At 37.9% G+C, this 21001-nt stretch overlaps 1 protein-coding gene across 9 annotated transcripts in view; it reads left to right on the top strand.

Annotated features, from left to right (window-relative positions):
• The window catches only part of GRID1 (glutamate ionotropic receptor delta type subunit 1), a 522277-nt gene that overhangs the window by 95739 nt on the left and 405537 nt on the right, over positions 1–21001 (top strand). Inside the window, exon 1 of one of the 9 annotated variants that reach the window (XM_035329545.1) lies at positions 18797–18914. The exons of the other annotated variants lie outside the window; for them this stretch is intronic. Within the exon in view, the coding sequence (XP_035185436.1) occupies positions 18893–18914 (22 nt within the window). The 5' untranslated portion in view covers positions 18797–18892. Of the gene's footprint in view, positions 1–18796; positions 18915–21001 lie in introns of those variants that run through there. 9 annotated transcript variants of the gene reach the window in all.

The following is a 21001-nucleotide window of genomic DNA, read 5'->3' as shown; positions in this document are numbered from 1 at the left end:
GTAGTTTCTAACCCTGTGGGGGCTGAAGTTTTTGCATGCAGAGTTCCTCCCAGTCCATAGTTCTGCCACTTGATGATGCACAGGATGTTTTCTTGGAGGGTGAGAAACTTCAGGTCGTATGCTAGCTCCTCTGCTTGGTTTGCATCAGACTGCTGAACTAGGGTTTCCTGCTCCCTAGGGCTGTTGTGATCACTGATCCTTTGAATTGAAAGGAATCATGCCTGACCTTTCTTCTTTTCCACCTGACCTAGCTGAGATACTCCGTAGATTTTGTTCATATCTGTAGTCTCTGTCAGCACCATAGCTTTGTGATTTGCAGTTGTGAATAAGCAAGCTCCCCTTGCTCAGTCTGAGGAGTCTGGGTGCCGATCGCTGGGCTGTGGGCTCCTCTTGTTGAAGGGACAAGTTTGACACTGTGATGGCTATGTCCAAGGAGAGGTTTTCATTTTAATGGGAAGGATTGTTTAACACTTAGTACAACATAACATCTGATTTAAAGACTGTGTACTGTGGGTGATAAATGTCTTTCTGATTGAAATCCACTTTACTACCTTTAGTTTAGGTGAGGGTGACTGCCAAGGAAGAACACCACTACTGCAAGCTTTCCTTTCAAGCTCTAAAACACCTCAAGAGAAATAGAGAAGTTGTGAAACTTCTACTTTTCTCTGGAGAAAAAAAGTTAGTGTAGGTGACACTGCCTAGGGTCCCATTCCCAAATCATTTTGCCAAAAGTGAAGGCATGAAGAAGTTGTCACGTGGGACACAAGTAAGTGTGATTCTGGGCTCTGTGTTTTGGACTGGCTGCTGGGTTCAGTCAGCAAAACACTTCCAGTCTTCTGAAGATGCTTATTAATAATAATAACAATGCATTAATGTCCTTTATGACAGCTTTTATGCCTTTATTTAAGGGTGGTAGTGACCCAAACCAAATCAGGAAAGAATAATAGTATCAAGCTCAAATTTTAAATATTTACTAGTGTGAAAACATGTCATTCGTGCCCATTAACACTGATGCTAGGTTACAAAGAGGAGAGTTTGACCTTCTGTTTTCTTAGCTCTCAAATACTGTTAAATGCTTATATATGCTTCTCTTTCCAAAGATGCTTCATTCCTCTGTAAGAAATGCTTGCTGCTCTTATTTTTCTGAAGAAGCAAAAGAGGTGGTTTCATACAGCACTTCACACCTTGCTGGGAAGCAGGGAAAGAGAAGCTGTTTGAGCCCTATATGTCACACGCTCAAGCAGCTGAAGCTGTTTCTACAGCCCCTTAAAAACATGATTAAAGAGATGGTACCATCAGGAATAGTCACTCAGGTCTATAAAAGACTTTCCTGAGAAGGGAGCTGAATCTAATTTCAGCTAGTTAAGTTTAACCATTGAGGGATGTGAAGTCAGGCTATTTCTGGTTGAATACGTAAATGTATGGTGTTGCACAGTTCCACAAACCCTTGGCATCCCTTGGGCATGGCACTTGCTGGGATATGAGTCCTGGTGTTCTAAATTGGTCAGAATAAAGCTAATTTGTGAATAGATCAGAATAAAGCTAGTTAATAGATAGAATTTGAATGCTGTGGTCATCAGACTACTGGCTGATCTCTGTATGCCCTTCTCTACCTTGCAGTTCAGGATTTTTTCCCCTAAAAGTGCCAATTTCCTAAAGTACTTGGAATATAGGGTGCAAGTTTCTTATCCTATTTACATGTGAAAGGCTGAAGGCCTCTTTATATTTCTTCCTCTTTATATTTCTTCACAACAATCCCACATCTCTCACATTAGGACCTTTCCATAACACTCCCAAAGGCAGTGTCATGGGAAGGAGAATATTGTAAAGATTTGTGCCTGACCTATGTGTGCCCCTTTTTGTTAAGTCCAAGACCTGATTGTTAATTGAGAAAAATTTAAAGCTTTCTTTTTTTTTTTTTTTTTTTAAGCTGAATTTTAAGAGCCTATTTAAAGGCTGTATTCGAAGAAGCAACGCTATATCCATAACATAATATTTTAGTAGGCATTTAAAATGTAAAATGTGAACTCTGTGAAATATTCTGTTGGCTTACAGAACTAATTAAAAAGAGTAATATTTCAAAGCCATCCCCTTTTATTTTCCATGCTTTTCCCATAAGCTTTCTAATGTGTCTGAATGTTAATCTAGAACATACATTCTGATTTCTAAGAAAACACGTTTTATTATCTTGCATTTCTAAGTGTCATACTCTTTTAGAGTACAGCTTATCACAGCATGATGGCTTTTGAAACATTGTAACACAACACAAATGTGGTGCCAGGTAACATGACTAATACTACACAGTGTAATTAATGTAATGCTTCACAATGTGAATGCTTTTTATAAGAAATAAAAATGCGAGTGCAATTTTCAAAGATAATTAACAAGTAAAATATCCTGAAAGGGATGTCATTTAACTGTTACTCGGTGGAGCAAACAATGGCTGTTCAAGACTTGGCAATGTACATCTCATATGCTTGCAGACTATGCTGTTGGAATTGTGGATAAATGTACCTGAGGAATTGACAGAAAAACTGAAAAAAATAGAATAATTTTAAAAAAAATCTCCTCTGCTGCAGGCCATAAGTCAGCAAAGCCCAGAGTTCAGCTGAAAGTAGTAAGGCATAGCGATACAACAAAATGAACCATTCCCCTGGGTCTTTTGCTGACTATGCAAAACCTTTTAAAACCTTTTAAACCTTTGCAGTATCTATATGCCACATTCCTCTTTTATACAGTCAAAACCAGTATCTTCATCTTTTGTTTGTTTCTCTGAGTGGAGCTCAGTCCATGCGAGGGTCCCGCTGTGCTGCCCTCACACAGATTGTCTGCTGCAGGGGAGGATGGGGCCCTAAATAGGGTGGGCTCCTGCTACAGGTGCCAGAGCAGGCTGTTTTACTCTGCAGTTGGCTGAACTCACAGGCATTTCAGGAAGCTGGGATTGCACAGCCATGTAATAGACTTGGCTGGACAGCCAGTACATAAATAGTAACGTGAAAGAAGGATTCATAGCGTGAGCCTCTTAGAGGCTATCTGCTCCTGGGGTTATCCTTAACATTCAGCCCCAGTGCCTTGTCGGTTGAAGAAATCCATATTGTCATTGTCTGCTTTTGGTTTTGTGACTGAATTAACAATCACAATTACTTCCGTACTTACTCTGACACCTTCAGTGCATGAACATGCAGGGTGAGATTTTCTCTGTGTGTGTCTATGTATATAGCCAGAAGAAAAGTAGCCCTAAAGTGAGAGATGTTATTTTGGTGAAACATTTGTCTTTCTATAGTAGCAGACATAATGAATGTAAAACCTTAGAGAAACATTTAACTACTTTAACTCTATGTTTTCATAGTTAGCAAAGGAGGCAATATATAATATTTGCTTTACAAAATTCATCCCTCCTGTGTCTCGTGTGGAATTTAAACGCACCTCATTACTGTTCTCAGTTATTTTCTAGAATGTCTTAATTTAATTCCCATCCATTCTCCTGTGGCCTTCAAAGAAAAGAAAATAGGTGGGGCAGACAAATTGGGAAGTAGAAGAATATTCTTTGTCAGCTTTTCTGATTGTGTCAGGTGCACTGCAGAAAAAAATCTACTTCATTATCTCCTCATCCAAGTGGAATGCTAATCAATATCAAGGACTAAGAGAATAGCATTTGACAAATACAGGATGCTACTGACAGTTCATGTTTTAAAGCGATCAGTCTTTTTAGATAGCAAGTCTTTTTTGATAGCAAGTTCCTGTTAACTGTTTTAAATAGTGAAGTCTTGAAGAGTGCTATGTCACCACTTACAGCCTTGAAAAGGAGACAACACTGAACTATCCCTTTATCTTCTACCCCCCCTCAAAATAAAAGTGTGTTAAAATGTATTTCAGGATAAGGTAGTGCAAAAAGCCTTCCTCATTTAACCTCTTTTCTTAGAGAATGATCATAATAAATTCTGTTATTAAGGCTCTTCTTCTTTGTGCTATATTTTTCCTTTCCGGACAAAGTTTTTCATATATTTGTATTCAGTATTACATTAGTACATGACATACAGAGAATGCAGGTGTATTAAAACAAGTTACATAGGACAAATTAAACCACCTCAAAAATAAAAGATGTGCAGGTATCATCAGGAATATTTTCTGCTTTAGGTAGTTTTTACCTCCTGAAGAAATTTTGCTTTCACACTGGCCTACCATCAGTAGAAATCTTCAGGTCTAGAAAAAGTAACACCATACCACCTCACTCCTTTTTAATATGTTGTGAACTAAATGTGAGCTCCGTGCTTCCCATTTATTTCTTTTCTGTTTTCTTCAGCAAGGTGTATAGTAGGAGCAGGCTTAGTTGGACAAGAAAATGAAAGCAGATGACAGTCCCCCTTATTAGATATGTTCCGATTATAAATTTAGTCTCTTGTTTTCTGTACACAAGGACATGGGATTTTTACAACTCGCTTTCCCCTTTATGGCACATTACCAAGAAGTGATGTTTTCAGAGAGCTTATAGCTCAGCATCTCGTACTGTGACAAGTGAAGTCAGGTAATTAATGGGGAAATATTCTATGGCACTTCACTATTATTATTATTAAAATGAAAAATTCCATTTTTTCCCCAATATTGGGAAAGAAGACATGAACCCAATTTTGAAAATTCTCATCACATTGTTTCTGTAGCCTCGTATCATGTAGCGGTTAAATGGAGCACCTGTATATTTTCTGTGGGGCAATGATATGTAGTTGAATTTCCCAGGTTAGTATTTTTGTGTAATAGACAGTGACTATCTCTAAATAGTGTCTGTAGCTAACAGACAGACAGGGCAAAAGCCATGCTGCTATAGACACATATTAGAAGTTGTCCTGATGCTTGGAATTGAAGCAAGTGTGTTTTTGCGTGGAGGTTTAAATTCCTTCCCTGCTGGTACACCTGTGATAACCATCAGGGGGTGGCTGTGGTGTTTGGCCTTGATGTTCCTTTATGGATCATTGCTCAGCTGTAGAAGCTCTTTGTGCTCCAGGAAAACTTTAACAAAGGGAAGAAAGGTTTGGACAGTGCCCTTGTGAGGTTTGTGTGTCCATGCCTGCTTTCCACTTACCAGAGTGTGCAGGCAGCTGTTGATGCTGCAGCCCGTGATCCTCTGTCCTGCTCCCTTTGGGGATGTGCAGCCATGGCCTGAGAGCCCATGTGTCCTCAGTAGTGCCTCAGGTCCAAGCTGGAGCTGCACCTTCTTGTTTGTGGATGGGAGTTAAGGCAGAGTCCCATGTTTGATTGGTGAAGATGCCAGCTAGTTCAAGAAAACATGAAGTAGTGTCTTTAATGTGCCTGATTACTCTTTGGGAGAAAGGGATCCATCCCTTTCTTCCCCATCAAGAGGAAGAGAAGATGTTGAAGCTCTCCTCCTGTTTTATCTGTTCGATTACACTTCACACTGCGTTGTGTTCTTTACCAGGAAAAGGAGCTATTAAAAAGCAGTCAGTGGAGTGTCAGGGTGGTCCATTTACCATGTAAATGGCTATAAAGGAGTACAGAGTCCATAATTAAATTTGGTGCATATTGCTCCACGTATTATTATTATTACTATTATGTAAGTTACTTTATGGCATAATACCTCTCATCATGGGCTGAGATCCTACTCTGCCCATTGTACAAATTGCCTAAAATTTCTGTCCTTGTGCATCTCGTCAAGTACAAGATGCAGGCACAAAGGTAAAACTCTTCAGGCCTCTTCCTAAAGTCTTGAAGAGCTCTCTGTGTAAGATCACTCTTGAACAAACAAAAATTTCTTTCTTAGGAAACATTTCTTTCTATATATGCCCTGGAAGAAAAGATGTCTACCTCCTTTTTCTCAAGGTATACTTTACCACAGTAAGAGGTGTTCTCTTTCTCTACTCTAATACCAGCTTCACATGGCTTAATGCTTACTAATGACTTCAGCTTGGCTCTGCGCCGTGAATCCACCTATGTCTGTAGACTTCAACAAACCGAACTGGGAAGAATATTGGAAATCTAGCTAGAAAAACCCTCTTTAACTTCTCTGGCAGAGTGCCTGGAAAGGAAGAGAGAACACAGAATCAAAATAAATTAGAGCATTCAGAAGTGCATTAAATTAGACCAAAGAAATTGCTTTCTCCTTGTATTAGTGGCTACTGATAATTTGAAGCACTTCAGCCCTGGTCACTTTGTTATTTTAGAAGAAATGGAAATAGAGATGTAACAACAGAAACCTTGAGTAATAGTACCAATGGTTATATATCAAAGTGTTAACTTAAACTGAAATGTTTTGGTTCAGTGAAGACACCCTAGAGTAGAGTTAATTTTAAAAGGAGTAAGAGGGATAATAGGATAATATAGTGTTGAGGGAATTTTTGAAGGTCCTCTTGTCCCTTTGCTCAGAGCAGGGCCAGTGGAGCTAAGGTTGCTGAAGACCTTGTCCAGTCGAATTCTGAGTTTTTCCAAGGATGTAGATTCCACAATCCATATGAGTATCAGAGGGCGAGATACACATTTCTCACACTTGTTAAGGGGGTCTTCACCACAGTTTCTTATGACAGGAGTGCATTTTTATTTATTTATTTATCTTCCAGTTAGTAAATAATATTGATCTGTCTCTATGAAGAAAGAGGTGGTTTCCTGAGATATTCAAATAGTAGATGTTCATTGTTTGAATCAGTATTCTTTGGCCATTGTTCAGATGGCCCACCAAGCTATTTGTCTTTTCTGAGGATTAGGAGTTCCCCAAAAGGGGTTATGTACGTTCAATATAAAGTGAATGCTAGTAGTCAGTGTATCTAAATTGCGCTCAACCATGCAAATCTGATCAGGTTATTTGGCTCATCAACTTCAAAAATAATTAAAGCTAGAGAGTTTAAAGCTTGTCTAGTATAAGCATGCAGACCTGCCACAGAGTTCTGGATGCAAAGATCTTTCCACTAGGTTAGACTGCAACTTCCCTTTGAAAAAGTTGACCATGTCCATAAAGCAGGAAAAATAGTTCAGAAAGAAGAATAATCACTGTAATTTTGTCCTTGGTTTAATGGCAAAAATAAAATAAAATAAAAATCACTATATCAACAATAAAAGAAACATTTATGGTGTGTACAACACAAAGGGGATCTCTTCATTTCCTGTAGGTGAAGATAATCCTTTATTTATTGTGCAAATGTATAATCCCAAGGGTGAGGATTTGTTGCAGAAAGTGAAATATTCACCTCAAAACAATAAATCAAAGGAACTTCAGTCCTTAATTTTTATGCAATTGTTAATCTTGGATTCATTTATTAACTGCCAGAATCAACTTCTTCCTCTCAGTGCTCTGCTTGTCAATAAATGCTTAAATAAAGAGAATTTCTAAAGATGGACAATAAAGCTTTATAAATGTAATATCAAACATTTTGCCCCATTGGAATCTGGTAAAATCCAAGGGGAGTAGGTTTTAAAAGGACATTCCTTGTTTCTTGTCTGCTGTCCTGAGCATCTGAATAGTTTATTTTATATATTTATTTGTTTATTTTTCCCTATGTGTATTTCATTAGTTGTGACTCTCAGAGATTTCCTTCAGCATTTGTTTCCAATCTCTCTCTTTGTCGTCCTTGATGGCTTTGTTGCAATGGAAGGAAGTTGCAGTCTGTTTTCTAGGAGTTGTCTGGATCAGCATCCTATTGTTCCAGAAGCTGGAGAGATTCAGAGTAATGAATGCAGTGACACAGTGGAGGATACAGATAAGTGAAGTTATCATTACTTTGGAGCAAAAAGAAATAGTGTAGACATGCCTGTTAGTACTAGGGGAGACATATGAGTCTCCAGAGAGTAAATCAAAGGACGTCTTTGGAAAAGAAGGGTGGCACATTCCCTTGTAGTTCATAGGAAGCTAGACGAGCATAATTACTCTGCGCTATCAGAGAGGATGAGTAAATGACAAGACTCTCCTTCAGGAAGGTCGCAGCTTTTTTCAAGGATATTACTTTGGTCCAACTATGAATTAGAATTATATTTATTATAGGACAGTTCTATTTTATAGTTTTTTGTTTTGTTTTTTCCCAGTAATACATGCTACAAGTTATTTTATTTTGTTTTTTAGGCTTGTTTTACATAGAGTGGAGCCAGCAATTTCAGCAGCTTGCTAGCTTTTGTAACTTTGAAGCATTAGCATATGGCAATGTAAACTACAAATAAGTAACTTGAGGGAAGAAAGGATTTTACAGTTGCTTATATGAAAAATAAATGAGAGATTATTTGTAAAGAGAGATCTAACATAAGTTTAATTGAATTTCTTTGCATTTAGGATACAAGAGATTAATAATTGCAAATTTAAGAATTTAATGGCTAGTAGTAAACAGGATTTCAGGAAGAATAATGGGCTAGAGAGATTCCTGGAAAAAGAAAGTTTACCATTATGTTTCCTGAGTATTTCTTTGAGATGACCAGTATGCTTCCTGAAGTTTTATGTTTTTTTGTTATAGTTTGTCCCTGAACAAAATTCTGAGGCAGAATAGTGATATGCTTAGCCGAAAATTGCTATCCTTATTTTAAAACTGGGTAACTGAACCACAGGGTGGACTGTGGCTTTCCTAATGTGAAAGAAGATGTGTGAGGCAGAACTGAAAGTGGTAACTTGTTTTTCCATGTCCCAGGTTAAAATCCTAGCTCCCAAATGTGTCTGCATTTTAGATTGCAGTAGAATCTGGTGGTTTGGTTTAAACAAGCTGGCTTAGACATGGATAACAATTACTATGGTGGAATGAATTTCTTTGCAATCCAGATTACTTTGCCTTTCGCCTCTATAGGTTATATGCAAGACTGCTGAGCTTTATGAAAGCTTGGTTTCATATTCCTAGTCTAGCTAATGGAAAGGCAATTTTAGGGTCTATCCACTAAACTGAGGGTTTTGTATAACCATACTCTGTTGTATAAATGTACCCTGTTCTGTGGAGTGGGAAAGTATGTTTTGGTAGGTTAAGTCGTCTTAACTTCTTAAGTCAAGCCCTGGAACTATATAATTCAACCAGAGTCATAGAATCATTTAGGTTGGAAAAGACCTTTAAGATCAAGTCCAACCATCCACCTAACTACCAAGTCCACCACTAAACCACGTCCCTAAGTACCACATCCACGTGTCTCTTAAACAGCTCAAGGGATGCTGACTCCACCACCTCCCTGGGCAGCCTGTTCCAATGTCTAACCACCATTTTTGTGAAGAAATTCTTCCTGATATCCAGTCTAAACCTACCCTGGCACAACTTGAAGCCATTTCCTTGTGTCCTATCACTTGTTGCCTGTGACAACAGACTGATACCCTCTTTGCTTTCAGGTAGTTAAAGAGAGCGATGAGGTCTCCTATGAGCCTCCTTTTCTCCAGACAAAACAACCCCAGTTCCCTCAGCCACTCCTCATGTGTCTTGTTTTCTAGTCCCTTCACCAGGTTGGCTGCTCTTCTCTGAATGCATTCCAGCAACTTGATGTCCTTCTTGTAATGAAGGGCCCCAAACTGAGCACAGTACTCGAGGTGCAGGCTCACCAGTGCCAAGTACAGAGGGACAGTCACTTCGCTAGTTCAGCTGGTCACAGTATTCCTGCTGCCATCAGCCTTCCTGGTCCCTGGGACAGCTCATGTTCAGCCAGCTGTCAGCCAGCACCCCTGGGTCCTTTTCTGCCAGGCAGCTTTCCAGCCACTCTTCTATGAGCCTGTCCCACTGCATGGGGTTTTTAGGACCCAAGTGCAGCACCAGCATTTAGCCTTGTTCAGTGCCACACAGCTGCATGTGGCCCATCAATCCAGCCTATCCAGATCTCTCTGCAGAACCTTCCTGCCCTCAGGCAGATCTTTTTTTTTCTTTTTTTTTTTTTTTCCTCCAGAGTTCCAGAAGATCTTTGTTCACCCAGAATATCCTGGTTCTGCCATGAATAGTGGATGTGTAATGTTGCTTGGAATACTTATTCACTGCGCCCTGCAGTTTTGCTTCTGTGAACTGGAATCAATGTTTTCTTGCCTCTGGACAGTGCCACAAGACTACAGTTGTGTCTGTAAAATGCCAGGAGCCAGGGGAGAAGACAGTCATAAAATTACCCATCTAGGTCCCTTAAACCATTGATGCTTTGCAGCTTTGTAACAACTCAGACTGTTTATTGCTGTAAAATAGAAAATGAATGTCATAAAATCTTCACATCCTGTCAAAGTCTAGAAATGCAAGTGCAGGGGAGAGTGGAGAAGGATGAATGGTTGATATTTCTCATATTTATTGTTTTGAAACAGAAAAATAAATTGTGTATCTTCCTGGAGATGTAATCTCAGTTACTGACTTCTGGAGTAGGGTTGCAGCCTGCTCTATGCCCATTACTGATGTGATCATGCAGAGGTTGGGTAGTGTTGTCAAATAAATTTATTGACGAGTTTTCTCCCTTTTATCTCCTTAGCATGTCGTTATACCTATGTGTCTAAAATTCTTTGTTTCTTCTGCTGTGGTAGAAGTGGCCACAAAATTTTGGAGTGAGTATAATTCTATCTTAATATAATCACCTGAACTCAGGGCTGCCAGAAGGCTGTGTATGTCCACGCACATAGATATGCAAGTGTCCAGTGAACAGAGAATTTTAATCAAGGAATACTCTGAAGCAAGGAGCTAGGATTGCATGAAATTTAGTCACTCTCTGCCCTGTAGCAACTTACAATTGAAACAGTTTTGTAAACCTCGTCTCCCTATCTTGGGTAGCTAAAGGCTACAGAAAACTGACTTTTCAGACCATCTTGCTTTAGAACAAAGTTAACAATCATTTAAAGGATTAGAGAACGGATGTAGTTTCTTCCCCTTAAATGCAGTTATGGATAATCCTTCTGGAATAAAAAGACACTGTAGAAATGATGGGAAAAATGGTCTGTGACTGGATGGCTGAGGTGATGGATGAGAATATAGGATATTTCATGTTTCTGTCATTTTTTAATCCAGAGCAGGAAGAAGTGCTACGCTATGACAGTTGCTGAGCTGTCTGTGCAAAATGAACCAATGCTCTTTCTACAAAACCTAAAACCTATGCCAAAAGTTTAGATTACATTTTAGAGCTACTTAGTATTACCAATGTTTACAGTAATGCCAGTACAGTATGTGAGAGGAATTCTTAAGGTCAGAGTGAGAATTAAAAAATACTATTCTGAAACTGGAAATAAACCATTCACGTACCTTAGAAAAAGAAACTACTTACAAAATTTCTAACAACAAAGGCTTAATAAAATAAAAACATTTGGGAAGGGTTAAATATAGGACAAGCATTCTGATGTTGTTTGAGGAAATATTTCCCATTCTCCCAAGAGATTGAGTTAGTTTATTCAGGAAACTTTTTCATGCTTCATCAACAGATCTTGACACTCCTTTTTTTTTTTTTTTTTTTTTTTTTTTTTTAGCAATTTATGTTTTCCTGAGCTGGACTGAGGAGGAGAATGTTACATCTGAAAGCTCATCTTTCATTTCAAGTTTTGTACATTATCCAATGTAAGACATTCATTAACACATAATGCAAGATGCAAATTAAAATGATCTAATAAACTAGCCCATTACACAATGTAAAATAACACGTTTCTGTCTTGTAAGCCTAATCTTTGTAAAGTCTGCTGGTGCAGGCACTCAGATCAGTCTTCTGTTCTGAGAGTTGTCCTAAGTTTCCAAGTAGTCATGTAATTAAGCAGAGTCAGCAGTAGTTTTTTGATCATGGTTTGTTTTGTTTTCTTCCTTAATTACTAAGGTCAGAGTCAGAAGATCTTATGAGTAGATGTGATATGTTTTGCCCTACAGGTATTTGAAATTCTCCACTGTGTGCCTTTTCCATAAGTTTCCTTTCTGACCAAGGGTACCACGGAGGTACTCAGAAATTCATCCTTCAGTGGATTTTTCTTTCCCCCTTGACTTTTACTGGGGAACTTTAAATCTTGGACTCTTGCAGACTGATGAAAGCATGTTTTGCATTTCTACACCTCTTGCCTTGATGTTTGAAAGCAAGAAAGACTCTATTAGCTTAATAGGTTTGAGAATGAGAAATGCCCCCAAACAGATATCTGAACTGGAATTGAAAGCCTTCTAATTACCCGGGCAAGAGCAGAAATTATGCTTCATGAATCATTCAGAACAAGCATGCTTGTAATCTGTATCTTGATTATACTTTTCAGTTGATACGCTGAAAACACCCTCCTTCCTCAGTTCATTTTGTTGGTGATGAGTTTCTTTCTGCCAGAACTAGGGCTGAGCTGATCCCTCCTGCCTGGTTCTGAAAGGTTCATCCTCATCGCTTTGATTCTTTAATCACAGCAAATCTGAAGCTCTCTAATGGAACGGAAACATGTCATCTTAGATGTTAAGATGATGCACGAATATATCACTATTGATTTTCACCAAGCAAAACCTTTAATTTAGCATATTAATATTTATATAAAGTGAATTTGAACTTTTGCTGTACTTAATTTAGTGATGGCCTAATTACACAGTTCAATACAATCTAATAATCCAGGCTAATGTACAGGACAGCAGAAGATTTTTCTTTGTGATTTAGCTGGCAGGTAACACTAATCTTTGTGGTTGTTATCAAAAAAGAAGACATCTGAATCTATAGCAGTATTTGTCTTTTCCTGGCACTCAGTCCCTGCTTTCTGTGCATGTCAGAGTTTGGTTTATTGTTTCCGGTTGCTCTGTCTGTGTTCCTATCGTTCATTTTCATTTCTGTGATTTTTCCCTTCCCTCAGTGACTCATGGCAATAATTTACTTTCCTCCTAGGTTGGTAAACAACATACTGATGTGTATACTGAATCTGATGCAGGACATTTTTGTTAGATCAGAAGCAGTGACTCAGCTTTCTCCAGCCAGCACAGGGCCAGCTGCTGAGTCACTTTGGCAAATGTCTGGGTTTTGGACAATGGTGATGTTTTGGACAATGTGACAGCAATCAAAGAACCCCTAGAATATAGTTACTGTTGGTTTTGAATTCTTTAAAGGCTGATACAGGCACAACTGGAGTGAGAACAGGTTTGCATAAGAGTGACCTTGGTCATTTAAAAGAGTACATCCTGTGATATAAAAATAAAACTTTGTTGCTGTTCCATTATGAGAAGACACTTCATAAATTGAGTTCATTCTTGGCATAGATGCTGAAAAGGTAAATCAGGAATAAAACCAGGAATAAAATCAGCTTGCTCAGCTTTATTATTGTACTTTACATATTTGTATAAAAAGTTAAGGAGAAGTTCCTCACTTGTTTTGCATGTGTGCATATTTTCTTTATGCTGTATACTGTGTTATTTTAGACTGCTTAAAAACATCCTTTACTAATAAACATGGACTAATAATTACTGCAATGCAATCCCACCCCCCTGTTCTTCCTTCTTTCTTTGTCTAGTGATTAAAAAATGATGATTCCGAGTCATCACTCATCACGAGTCTAAACCTGTTCTGGCACCATTTTAGATTTATATTCTGATATCTTTGCTTAGATGAAGGTCGTAATAAAAACAGAAATTAAAATAAGGGGCATTGCAGTGGCTGCTAGAGACAGATGGTGTTAATTGATTTTATTTCTTCCCTTCACTTGCTTTCTTAAACAGAAAGACAAAAATTGTTCCTTATCAGAACAGAATTTTGCTTGTCACTGATATTTAGAGAGGTTAGACTTAAAGCTCTGTACATTTGAAGATTGTAAATAGGATAATGCTGTAAATGTACAACCTTAATACATGAAGATTGACAGGACCGATCAGATAAGTAAGAATGTTCTTTTTGTGAATTTCTTTTTGTGAATTTACAATTTCCACTTGTCTGCAAGGTGGTGGGTTTATTTTTTTATTTAATACTGTAGAGCCCTATGCTGTTATCAAAGTAAAGTGATTTAGTTATAGTTTATCAAACACTGTGGTAAAGGAATCCTGTTATGGATAGCAAATTTAAATAGAGGAAAGACGATTTTTTCATATAAAAAAAAAAAGGATATTTTTTAAACAAAAATTGGGTGCTATGCTGGAGGTCAGGATACAAGGACTAGTAGAATGTATTAACTGAACTAAGCCAAAGTACTGCCATGATCCTGACTTTTTCTTAATTCTTTTGTTCTTCTTTATTAAACAAAATAAACATTCCCAAAAGGTAAAATGTAAATATATCCTTGGATAGGTTTCTGTATCTGTGTCTAGCTTATTTGGTCTGTTATATCGTGCATTTGGTCTTGCTTTCCTTGCAAATGGTCATTGGAAATCAGATGTCTTATAATACTAATGTAATATAATAATAATCCCAGACAATATTGGATGTACCACAAAAAATCTTCAATGATATCTGTTACTTTTGGAAAAGCTATGTGTTTGAAGAGTGGAAGGTCATCTGATCTCAGAGAGTATGTTTGGAAGCTCCTTTGGAAACCTTTGGTATATCACACCATTTCTGAGGCCTTCTACCCTTTCTGAATTGCTGCTTATTCCTGAAAGATTTGCAGAACACGTCACAGGGTTTTACCATTCCCACTTTGCACACATTTACTCTTCTGTCTAACTCAGGGACCACTCCCTTCATTTTTGTACTTCTACCATGACACCCTGACTGGACAAAATTTGAAGAAAAAGTGAAAAAAATAAAAAGGTAAAAGTGTCTGTTTAAGTTAGTGCAGCAAGGATCAGCTAATAAACTGCAAAACAGGCCATCTCCAGAGCCATGGAAGTGTCAAGGCACATTTTATGTCCACTTCTAATGTGTAACTATGGAATCCCAACAACAGAAATCTGTTATAGGGCATGATATGAAGCACTCTGTTGTAATGAGATACTGTGAGGTAAATACAGGAGTGTGCTGGTGAATCTCATCGAATTTCAATCTTTAGTTTTAGATTTTCAGGACGAATTGTAACTTTCTTGTCTACATGTTTTATTTATTCTCAATCCCATAAAAGTGAATAATTATTTTAAAATTTTAATAATTCTTTTAAAAGATCTAGTGAAAATAGATATATTTTGAAGAAGTTAAAGAGCAGGAACTGATTTTGTTTAAAATAGTTACATGGCAACTTTCTATTGTTCCCTTGCTGTTTTCCTTCCGCTTTCTTTTGGCTTGTCTCAGATTGTTGCATCTCATCCTTCTTGTCTTTTAATGGCTGTTACACCTAGCGGATTCTCTTTGTCAGGAACTGTCATTCATTTTATGTCTGTACAGGGCCTAGCACAAAGAGGACCCAACCTTGTCAAAGTCTCTAGTTGCAAATAGTAATGCTAATAATTAAAAATGGCACAGGAAAATTGGATTGAGACTGGAGTTTGTATGAAACATAATATTGAATGTAATAAAAGAAAGTCTTTAACATATAAATAGGTTTGAGAAGATACAGAGTAATCAAATTCAAATGCTTTTTTTTTTTTTTTTTAGTACTTTTCATGTCATGTCTCCCAAGGTGCTTTACAGCACAATAATCATGATTAACTCAGGATTTAATCAGGGAACTAGTGCAGCAATCTACAAAGTGGGACAATGAGTTAGAAGAGTGTGGAGTTGGTGAAGACCCTAGTGACAATGTTACAATTCATGAAGAGATGTCAGCGAAACCAGAAAGTGCAGTCGTGACAAAGTACCTGGGTAATCAATTCAGTGTTTCAGAGGAAAATTTGGAAACAAAAGTCCACAAACATTTCTTAGATAACATAATAATGTGAGAATGGGAGATATGGGGTATGTGCTTTGTTTTAGGATGATGCTGACACATTTTAAAAGGAATTATAGCACATTTTCAGGTTTACTTCAGATTTGCTTTCATAACTGTTTTTAAGTGCAAGTATCTCTCAAACACAAACTCTATGAATTGCAAGTACTGGTTTCTTGGCAACCACATCAGGAGTTCACTATTTGCAGGTAGAAAGGAGGGTGCATTTTCAAATAGACTGGGAATTTAGAGGTTTTGAAGGTGTTGATGGTAATGGAGGTTTATGGTTTGCATTTTATTTTATGTAATGTTGCATTCTTGGTCCTCAGACCCTTAAGTCAAATATACCATCAAAGTGGTGAGTACCAAACTAATCTTGAAGTACCTAAATAGTGAAAACCTAGGTAATTTATCCTGCTTATTAGAAGACATTTTCTTGAAGTAGAAACTTCCCTTTTAAGGATGTTTCATCACCAGACAAATTAAATAAGGTATTTTTATAGTGTGTTGCAGATGGATAATGATGGGGGACTCACTCCCCATGTTTCTGAGAGATGATGGTGATAGGAACTGGGAAACTTTTCCTTATTACAGGCTTTGGCAGAAAGGGAAAAGGTTGTTCTGGTGTGGAGGGAAGAGTCTGGGAGGGATAAAGGGCATTCCATGCTGCAGTATGGCCCAACAAATTTCAAGTACCATTTTTGTCTTCTTTCTACTTCCCCCCTCCACCTCACTGCCTCAGATTTAGGGTAAATGTTCACTATACTGGATCTTTGTGGAGCATGTAGAAACAGACGGATGTCAGAGAGAGTAGGCAGTAATCCAGTTGCTAGAGTCCAGGTGCGTGATGTGCAAGCAGTATAAGTTTGAGCCATATATATATATATATTTGCTATTCCATATGGTTTACTTAAATTGATATTAAAAAGTAATAGCATGGATGAAGAATTCCTTTTAAGTCTTTTATTATGGTGAACAATTAGAATGATTTATGTTAAGAATTTATTGCTCTCTGAGCAAATGAATTTAGTGGTTATGAGAATTAGGTATGATTTGGTAAGATACTGATTCTACTGCAGTTCAGGTGAAGTGAAGAGAGAGGTCAGTGAAAGGAGAAATATGAGATATTTTCATTCTCTTTTTGGGGTTGTTGACAAAGGCTCTACAATGCATCTTCTAAATGTGTGTTGGATCAAGATTTTAGATTGTAGACTCCTTAAGATTATGGAGAGTTTTAAAATTATTCCCTAAGGGGTTTGTATCCTGCTTTGGATAAATGCTGGCTATTACTAACAAAATGGCATAATTATCATGACTGCATCAAAGTTTATTGTAAAGCTTTTCACTTTGTGGCACTGCAATCTAAGTGTCCTGCTTATTTAACAAATGTAACTGAATTGATCTCCTCATACCGTCAGAGAACAGCTAATTTTTCTGTAGATAAGGAACTCGTGATAGAGATTATTAAAGGAGTTAACAGGTTTATTGTGGAGTCATGGCTAGAAACCGGAATTCATTCTCCCTTGCCCTCTGACCAACCTTCCCTCATTTTATCTAGCTTTGTTCTGCTATATCCCTTTGCCTCGGAATTAAGCTCCTATGAAGGGTGTATCGTTCTTGATGGCAGTGATTGTCCTTTTGTCTTAACACTTTATTATTATTTTAATGCATTTATTTTTATTTTGTGAAATGGAGATAGAAGTGCTTATATAGCCTTCAAGGGGTTTAGTAGCATTGGCTGGTTGAAAGATGCAGAACCTCTTGAGACAGGCAACTGGGACTTTGCTTACATATCTGCTCAGGGAAGAAGAAACTCAGATTAATACCCTCTTCACACCTGGAACTTCTAATGTCTCCCTGGATGACTGATGGCTGCAGCCAATGCACTGTGTCTTTCTCAAGCTCATGCTGCATGAATCCACAATCTACCCATATATTAATTATTTATTAAATGAAATATTTATTGTTTTACTTGCTATTATTTTCAGAATCTCTTGACATAATTATTGCTGTGCTCATTTTGCTTACAGGTATGTTAGTTTGTGCAGAAACAAAGATGGTACAATATAGATTTTAATTTTAAGAGTTAAGTAAAATCTAGCAACATATAAAGAACAGCATACCCAGATGAAGTATGAATTATGCTAAAACCAATGATGTTACTTTTTACTACTTCCCTCTGGAAAAGGGCCATGTTTTTTAGATGAAATCCAGCAATTCAAATGAATTTTTTATATTACTTGCATGCAGCAGGATTCATTTTCTCCATCATCTAATGGACAGTGTTTATTAAACATGACAAACTCAAGAAACTGAGCTTTCACATACAGAGGGAGACAACTGCCTGCATTTGTTTGGCATCATCAATTTATCGACTTTCATCTTGTGCAGATGATTATAGTTTGAGATTCAATCTCTTTTTGAAAAGTTCCATTATCTTAACCCTAGTATTGAGGATTAAATGATATTTAGGAAAACCACCAGAAATATTTATTAGAAATTTTATAGGTATGCTATAGAGTAAATGACTTGTTATTGCCTTCCTGTTCGTTAACTTTGATTCAGTGAAGAACATGGTTTCTTGAAGAAAGAAGTATTCTTGATCCTGCTTCTACCAAGTTCAATAGCAAAACTTCTGCCTCTCAGGGATATGGATATGCATCTTTTTGGGCTCAAGAAAGATTTTTTTTTTTCTTCTGTTGAGGACAGATTTTGCATCTGCAGCAGATCTTCCAGCTGAACTGTCTGTCTAGCAGTGAAAAGACTGATTGCTCTCATCACCGAGGCACAAAAACCTGCATCTTTTCTCCTGATGCTCTCTCTCCTTCTTGAACACCATGGAATATAGCAGCTCCCCTGCAGGAAAGCTGACCTTGTTGCATTGAAATCAGTGGGGATAGTTACAACCGACTTCAACAGAAAAAGGGACAAACCTAGATTTACACAATCCTTTTAGCAGGTACCTTGAATTCACCTCTGTCTTGTTGTATGATTTCTAATAGTTTTATACATGCCATAGATGCACAGGGTAGTTAAGGGGTTCAATTAAGGGCCAGCAGATGACTCCAGGTGAAGGACAGATTGGAGAGCAGCATGTGGGCTTGATGTGCAGCAGGGAAAAGCAGCTGTGGGGAACTTTTAAAAGGGAATTTGCAAGACCTGACTGGGGTGTGACCTTGCTGGGTGCAGAAAGGTGGCTGTGGTGCTCCTGGGGGGAAGGCCTTTGAGCACAGTTGTAGTATTTCTGTGCTTTAGAAGGAGATGATATTAATTGCCTGTGCAGGTAACAAATAATTTTTATACTTTTTTTTGGGGCACTTTTGCCCATTTTGAGCATATGGTTTTCATTTGTGTGGGAAAAATGTTTTATTTTTTTGAGCTAGGTAAGGCATAAATCCTTTCCAGGGCTACCTTATTGTGAGATCAATGCATGGAAAGTATTTGTGGCACAAAAAGTCAAACCAACCGCAAGGCTGAGGAAAAATCTATCTGCTTTGTAGCCCTAACAGCTCCTTTGGGTAGGGAGCTATTGGATTGCTATTTATTTGGTATTGAGATATGTTGGATGCCTGAAAGTCATGGGAGGTAGCTGTTGTGCCTGCAGAGGCAACTCTATTGTATGTTCAGTAATGATAATATGTATGTATATATATGCACATATAAAATATTATAAGGTATATTTCAGTAGACTTGCTCACTGCTTGTTTTAGTGCAGTTAGACTTCTTCATTGTCTCTTCATTGTTGGAAAACCAGAATAAGATGATGATGATTTTGATATGTTAGGTTATGGGGTTCAAATGAGCAGTACAAATTGTGGAAAAAAAGTACACTGTGGATTGATTCTCTCCTGTTACTTGTTTTATGAAATCCTTTTCACCTATGCAAAGTGGGTGCAAAAGGCACAGAAAAGTCTTACTCCTAACGGTGTGGATGTAGGAAACTATACAAGTTGCAAGATAATACATTGGTAGTCATGGTTCTCTTTTTGTAACCCTATCCCCTTTATAAAACTAGAGGAAGTACAGTTAGGAAGGTGACTGGAAAAACTTGGCAATGCAATTGCTAAGCTTGGGTATTAGGGAAGTATGACTGAATTTTTTCAAGGACCAGTTGCATCCTACTCTGGTTTATAATCAAGGACGTTTCCGTTGCATTTTAACAGATGGTTCGTTTTTATTCTTCTTCTACTAGATGCCTTATTCACGTAAATTACAGGACTATGGAATTAAACAAGGTGTACCCTATGGTGTACATTAATTACTAGCTGTTAGTAAACACAAGTTTTTTGTATTGGCTTGTTGCAAAAGCTGGTGAGCAACTGCTCTGTGGTAACATTTGCTTCTATTTAGATAGACTTTCACCTTTTGTGAATGTTAATGGCACATCATGAATTACAAGTCTTCATTTCAAAGGTAGCAAAAACTGTGAGGCATCTATCAGCGAGGAGGGAGTTCACTGTTCTTAAACTACCAGTGTGTAAATGAGCTCCTAGGTGGTATTCAGTGAGCTCTGTGAGCTGGAGCATGTAGGCTTCCAGCTGTGAAGCATTACTCTTGATTCCACTAGCTCATCTACAGAGAGGTTTTTATTTTAGCTCACACTTTGAATGACAGATTCATGTCATGGGGTACATGCATAACCCGCTTCATTGATTACTTTTTCCTACTATTCATAGCGCTGCTTTTACATTGCTCTATCAACCATAAACTGTCATCACTGAAAACTCTTATCTGGTGTGCTCCTAATAATGATAAAGCTTACACTGTTGTTAACTGTTTGTGGTGTGGCAGAATGGGTTGCTTTACCTCTCAAAAACGTGTCTTTCCTGAGAGGTGGAGTGATTGCAATTGTCAGGGATGGCTACCCTAATTGCCTGCTACAAGTCTTTTCCCACCAGGAAAGCTTCCTGGGCAGGGAAGCCCGGGCCCAAGTAGCTCTGGGAGGGGAAAAAGGAGAACTTAACTTCATGAAACAGTGGTGTCCGCAGCCTGCACTTGGGAGCTCCAGCCAAGCAGCGTACATCTTTAGACCTTCGGCTCCTGATAAATGGAACCTATTCCTGATTCAGGCCCAGATCTGAAGTTGAGGTAGCTCCTCTACTTTAATATATTTAAAAAAATTATTTGATAACTGCTCTGTACCAGGGTTTTCTTCCAACCCTCTCGAGTAAGAACATAGAGAGGATGTATTTATTCAGATGTTGTAAGGGATGTTAGAGACTTTTTTCTCTTCCCTCTTGAATCATCTTATCTCTCTGCTGTCAGATATATGCAAAATTTGAAGGTTAAGTGTCAGCTGTTGCTGAGACCTACCACAATCCAAATAGAGCAGTGTATTAATTTAGGATTATTGGATATGCTCCAACACAA

This window comes from Oxyura jamaicensis, chromosome 6 (assembly GCF_011077185.1).
Source record: "Oxyura jamaicensis isolate SHBP4307 breed ruddy duck chromosome 6, BPBGC_Ojam_1.0, whole genome shotgun sequence".
NCBI classification, from domain to species: Eukaryota; Metazoa; Chordata; class Aves; order Anseriformes; family Anatidae; genus Oxyura; species Oxyura jamaicensis.
Note: the sequence above shows the minus strand (reverse complement) of the source record. Positions and strands in the feature narration are given on the sequence as shown.